The sequence below is a fragment of the Brassica oleracea genome, chromosome C3 (assembly GCF_000695525.1).
Source record: "Brassica oleracea var. oleracea cultivar TO1000 chromosome C3, BOL, whole genome shotgun sequence".
Lineage (NCBI taxonomy): Eukaryota > Viridiplantae > Streptophyta > Magnoliopsida > Brassicales > Brassicaceae > Brassica > Brassica oleracea.
Genome location: NC_027750.1, coordinates 52,340,123 through 52,345,876, shown reverse-complemented (window position 1 = coordinate 52,345,876; position 5,754 = coordinate 52,340,123). Strand labels below are relative to the sequence as shown.

General features: G+C 35.8%; 1 protein-coding gene across 3 annotated transcripts; it reads left to right on the top strand.

The window, feature by feature from the left end:
- Positions 1 to 439: 439 nt before the first annotated feature.
- Positions 440 to 5,104, top strand: LOC106332552 (probable LRR receptor-like serine/threonine-protein kinase At1g29720). Of its 3 annotated transcripts, XM_013771025.1 has the most exons (17): positions 441 to 689; positions 1,162 to 1,290; positions 1,377 to 1,559; positions 1,637 to 1,708; positions 2,267 to 2,338; positions 2,413 to 2,484; positions 3,101 to 3,172; positions 3,295 to 3,366; positions 3,662 to 3,733; positions 3,819 to 3,890; positions 3,975 to 4,040; positions 4,128 to 4,199; positions 4,304 to 4,372; positions 4,447 to 4,497; positions 4,573 to 4,614; positions 4,705 to 4,748; positions 4,824 to 5,104. In XM_013771025.1, the coding sequence occupies exons 3-17, from the start codon at positions 1,444 to 1,446 to the stop codon at positions 4,880 to 4,882; spliced, it is 1,023 nt and encodes a 340-aa protein (XP_013626479.1). In that variant the 5' UTR covers positions 441 to 689; positions 1,162 to 1,290; positions 1,377 to 1,443; the 3' UTR covers positions 4,883 to 5,104. The 3 variants fall into 3 exon arrangements, with proteins under 3 accessions (XP_013626481.1, XP_013626479.1, XP_013626482.1); XM_013771027.1 differs by lacking the exon at positions 1,637 to 1,708 and having other exon boundaries at positions 440 to 1,290; XM_013771028.1 differs by lacking the exons at positions 2,267 to 2,338; positions 2,413 to 2,484 and having other exon boundaries at positions 441 to 1,290.
- Positions 5,105 to 5,754: the final 650 nt, after the last annotated feature.

Here is a 5,754-nt window from a genome sequence, read left to right as displayed (position 1 = left end):
AACATTGGGATGCACCATCAGAAGGATCTATGACTGTTCATTCGAGGGGGAGCTTACGTGGTTGTACTCTTTTTACCTTACTATGGTTTTTCCCATTGGGTTTTACGAGAAAGGTTTTTAACGAGGCAACAAAGACGTTAAGCGAGAGCGGATAGTGACACCGGCCTCCAAGGGGGAGTGTTACGAAAGTCAAAACTAGGAAGAGGAGCCGTAATGTTTGAAAATATAAAAAGATGTGGGGCCCGCTGCACTATTTGCACAGTAAATTTCTTTCTATATATACGAACGTTTTCGTTCATTTGTAATCACACCTCAACCTTCTCTTCTCTCTCTAATATACTCTCTCTATCAGTATTAAAAATTCTACGGGTATAAAATTTCGCCCTCATTTAAATTCCTGCGATACAATAAATTACCAGTTCTTTTCATAACATAACATGTACAACCTAATGCTTTTTTGTTCAGAAAAAAAAAACTATTCTAAAATTTTTGATGAATAAATCATCTACTTCCAAACCATATCTCCATGGCCTTCTCATATTTATTTTCAGATATCTTTCTCAAAGATGAGACCCTATTTCGAATAAGCTTATCCAAAAAGATGATGAGCCGGGCTGAGGATTGAGGAGCTTCTTCAACACAGCCAGATAGCAAAGGCTGTAGCTTGGAAGCTATAACGAAAGAGAAAGGTGGAGGTTCTGTCCTGTAGACCCACCACCAGTCTTTAATTTGCATCAACTGATTCTAATGATTTGAAATTCCTATGCCTGCCAGATCCCTTATCGTTCCTCGCCACACAAAAAGTTGTTTGAAACCTTACGTTGGAATATAATTTATGCTTACCATGAAAGTTCCTAGTGTTTAATCCTGGTCAGATCATATCTGGTCACGATATCTTTCTATCTCCCTGCGTATTAAAGCTGCTGAAATCTATTTTCCAAAGTTGATAATGAAACATGCATGAAGCTGTAGGCTGTAACTGTTCACTATTGCAAATTGAACAATAATTGTAGCTTGCTCAATAAATGCAGCTCTGTACTAGCAGACTAGGGGACGACCAAGACCCTATACGTAAATAATACGAAATATTTCTGTTTTACAAACAATTAAAAAAAAACTTCCATTTCACAATTATTTTATCTCTTCTTCTTGTTGGTAAAGATTGTGACTAACCAACCAAGTCTACATAATCTATATCGATGATGTGGATCGTCTTCTTCTTCATCATCATTACAAGCTTCTTTGCGACTCTAACAACACCCACTTCACCAGCTCTCCATCCAGATGAATGTATTAAATCAAAATCTTGATTCTTGTAAATATAAAAATTCAAGATCAATATTTTTTTGCTTATATGAACTTGATAACTTGTGCAGTGCATGCGCTTGAGGAGATAGCTACTACACTTGGTATAAAGAGAGTGAACCTAAGTTACAAAGACTCATGCGATTCACAAAGTCTAATGATCATAAACAAGCTGATAGGAATCTGGAGGTGAACAACACCATTGCTTGTGATTGTAGCTTCAACAACAACATGACATGTCATATTACAGAATTGTGAGTGTTAATTTTTTTTCTTTTTTTTTCACTCTCTTATTTACTTCTTTAGTTTGCTTTAATTTCGACAAATGCAGAAGTCTCGTGAATTTAACTCTTGTGGGGAAAGTTCCACCTAAGTTAGCCAAGCTTCGACATCTCCGGTCAATGTAAGTCCAAAGATTTGATAAATTTAACAAACCTTCTTACGTTATAAACAGAAGTAGAGGGTGAAAAAGATCATCTTATGTGCGATAAGTTAAAGAGAAAACATGTTCATGTGTCAGACTCAGGGGTTTAGTGGGAATTAGATTTTTGTTGATTGTTAGAATTCTTAAATTCTGATTATAAAACTTGTTATGACATAAATTTTAATGCATCTTCTAAACTATACAACACTTTCTACAAATTTAACAAAATTCTATTAAAAGAAATAACATCTCTATGCAATTTTAACATAATCTCTCAAAATCAACCTAACTCTATCAAAATCTAAGTCCCACTAGTTTCTATGGATTTTGCTAGATATTTTTCTATTTTTACTACAAGAACTCACTACTTAAAACCAAGACAATGAAGAAAGGAAAAAAATGAATTTGCAGGGTAGTCTTAAAGTAAAGTTTAAAACTTGAATGATCAACAAAACCTGTAGCCACTAGCCAGAGTATCTCTCTACAAAGAGAAACATAACAAAAGTTTCTTACGAGTTTTTTTTCTCTTACTTGTAGCGACTTATCCGCCAACTACCTTACTGGCACGATTCCTCCCGAGTGGGTTTCAATGCCATATCTCACTTTCATGTTAGCTCCCTCTCTCTGTCTCACTCTGATACTTCATATTCATGATTTACGAATAACTTTGAATATTCTCGCAGCTGGCTCTGCGGGAATCGTTTGTCTGGGAATTTACCAACTTGGTGGCAACACTTCAAGAATCTGAAATTCTTGTACGTCTCTGAATGTTTCCCACTTCTGTGGCTTTTGATTATTAATTTCAAGCTTAAAATCCCCAAATTTAAGTCGATTGGCTCTAACCCTTTATATATAGTTAATTATTTCTCCAATTACCAATTTAGGACTTCATTCATTCATACATTAACACTCTCCTCACTCTCAAGCGGAGACAATTATGTGAAAACATCCATGGAATGCCCCAACATCTGGTGGTTATGATATCATGTTAAACTCGGACCAGCCTGACTTTAACATGGTATCAGAGCCACTAAGCCTAACTATTAAAAAAGTTTAGACACCATACACACACTTATAATTCAGCCCAAAGAGTGGCTTGTGCCCCCGAACTCGATAATGTTGGTCTGCGAGATTAACGGCTTGAAGGGCTATTATCTCGAGGAGAGTATTTGGATTATGTAGAGATTAATGGACCAGAAGTTTTAGTGTCTAAAGAGTGTGTGAATATAAGCTCCTACATCGAAAGCTTTGGCAAGACATAAATACTATATAAAGGATTTGGACCATTTCATTTATGGTCAGTTGGTTTAAGTTGGAATCCCATGAAATTTAACATTGATTCAACTGATATTGCGGTGATGAAATTTTCAGAGGGGTCGAAGGCAACCAGTTCTCTGGTACAATTCCTGATGAGCTTGGTAACTTGACCAAGCTTGTAAAATTGTAAGACAATCTTTGGCTTTGCATGCAGATATTCAAATCAGTTTTGATATTTTGCATCTAAATTTTTGGTTTCATGCCAAAAATGTACAGTGGTAGATCTTATCTGAAACTTGGTTTTGCAGGGATCTTGCATCTAATCAATTTACAGGAAGCTTGCCTATCACTCTCGCTCGACTAGTAAACCTTGAACAACTGTAAGTTGTTGTCTTCCTTTGAAATGAAAACTTTCAAACGATTTTTGCCTATTTTTTGAAATTGTTTTGTGACCACCTAGATTGAACTGAAACATAATTTAAAGCTTTCTTGCAGAACACTTATTATATGTACTTCGTAGTATATGTAGTTTGGTTGTGAAATTGATCTTGACACTTTCCAAAAGCTTACTCTTTAGTTAAGCATGTGGAAAGAATAGTCCAGAAAATCATATTTAGTTGTTTGTAGGGTTTTTTTCTATGTTACAAAAAAAGTTGTTTGTTTTTATTTTTGCAGTTGGATAAGTGACAACAAGTTTAGTGGAACCATCCCAGCATATATTGGCAAGTGGTCTCGGCTTAGAAAGCTGTACGTAAGCTTCATTGCTAATTTTTAATTTCTCCTTGTGTTTCTGCTCATGTGCGGTCTAACATGTATCAATAATGGTCAGCAGATCTCTACACGCGAGTGGACTGAAAGGACCTTTTCCTGATGCAGTGGCATGCCTAGAAAATCTCATTGATCTGTAAGTCACTTATCTTTCATATATTAGCAAAAGGACAACTGCACTCATTTTTTAAGGATTATATATATATATTCATATGCGCAGGAGAATAAGTGATACCACTGGGATAAACTCATTTCCAGTTCTATCCAGCAAAGTCATTGAAACCCTGTAATTTATTTTTCCATTATGGTTTCTTCAGTCTTCATTGTTTATTAGAAATTTTCAAACTAATGGTGTCTCTGTTCTGTGTTCCAGGATTTTGAGGAATGTGGGTTTGTCTGGTCCAATTCCTTCTTACATCTGGAAATTGCCAAACCGAACTAGACTGTAAGTTCTTTGTCATTTCTGCGTTTAAAATGCATACGTAAGTTGTTACAATCCAAGATTTGGGTATGTTAATCCAAGATTGAGAATCAATGGTTTTCTTTCAGCTACCTGACTGGCAACATGCTTTCCGGAAACGTTGAGTCTGCTTTTTTAATCAACAACAAACCTAATATGTACGTTTCACCTGCTTGTATGGCTTGAAAAAAGTTGCCTCATGCCAACTAATATTCTTCTCGGTTCTCTACAGAGATCTCTCTTATAACAATTTCTCTTGGTCATCTAGTTGTCAAGAAAAGAGGTATGAACATGATATGGAACATCTTTAAATCTTATATTTTATAACTTGATAATGTTGAAGTTTCTGTTGAATCAGTAACATTAACACATACCGGAGCTCAATTTTGAAGAATAATTTGTAAGAACAAGAATGGATTATATTTTTGAATGGTTTGAATGTTTTTTGCTATATGAGATACCTAAATGTTTTTATCGTTTGTTCATACAGAACTGGCCTTCTTCCATGCGCTGGTCCAGTCAACTGCAAGACCTGTAAGTACATGCATTCAATACTGACATGATGGTTTTTTGTTAAATCCCACTCTTTCTACTCATTGTTGATTGTAGATCAGAGATCATATAAACTGTGGTGGAGAAGATATAAAGATTACAAACTCTTTCAGTAAAATCACTTATCAAGCTGATAACAGTAAAACCAATGCCGCAACAAATCATCACCTCGAAAACTGGGGAATCAGCAACACAGGTGACTTCACCGATGATGCATATGTTGATGACACGTTCATCATTTCAACTAGTTTAAGACTATCTAAAGATTCTCCCCATCTCTATAAAACCGCGCGTCGATCTGCTCTCTCTCTGGTTTACTATGCATTTTGCTTGGACAATGGAGCCTACAATGTGAAACTCCATTTTATGGAGATCCAGTTTTCAGAGAAAAAAGTATACAGTCGTATAGGCAGACGCATATTTGACGTTTATGTTCAGGTAAAGTGTCACTATATTTGATTAAAGAAGTTCTTTAACCAAGCTTGGAATATTGAAGTCCATTTCCTCTTGTTATTTCTCTCCCATGTTAGGGAAAATTGTTTTTGAGGGATTTTAACATCAAAGAGGAGACTAATGGGACTCTGAAGCCTGTTGTGAAAGAGCTGAAAGCTAATGTGACAGACCATTTGTTAGAGATTCGGTTGTATTGGGCCGGGAAAGGGACAGCCCTCATTCCCAACAGAGGAAACTATGGTCCTCTTATTTCTGCTATCTCCTTGTGTCACAGTAAGAACCCTTATTATCTTCTCTCTGCTGCAGCAACTTTACTCCTTCACATTGAGTTCTCTTCACTCTGAAGTGTCCATAACTTCAAATTATCTCCTTCATCTTCTTCACACTGGTTCCAACCTCCTAATGGCAATATTCTTATTATAAAATTTCAGGTCTGGAGCCACAATGTGGAGGTTCTTACACAAAGAAAAACTACTTTGTTAAACATGTCTTTCTGTAGATTTGTTTTTATATATATATATATATATATATATAT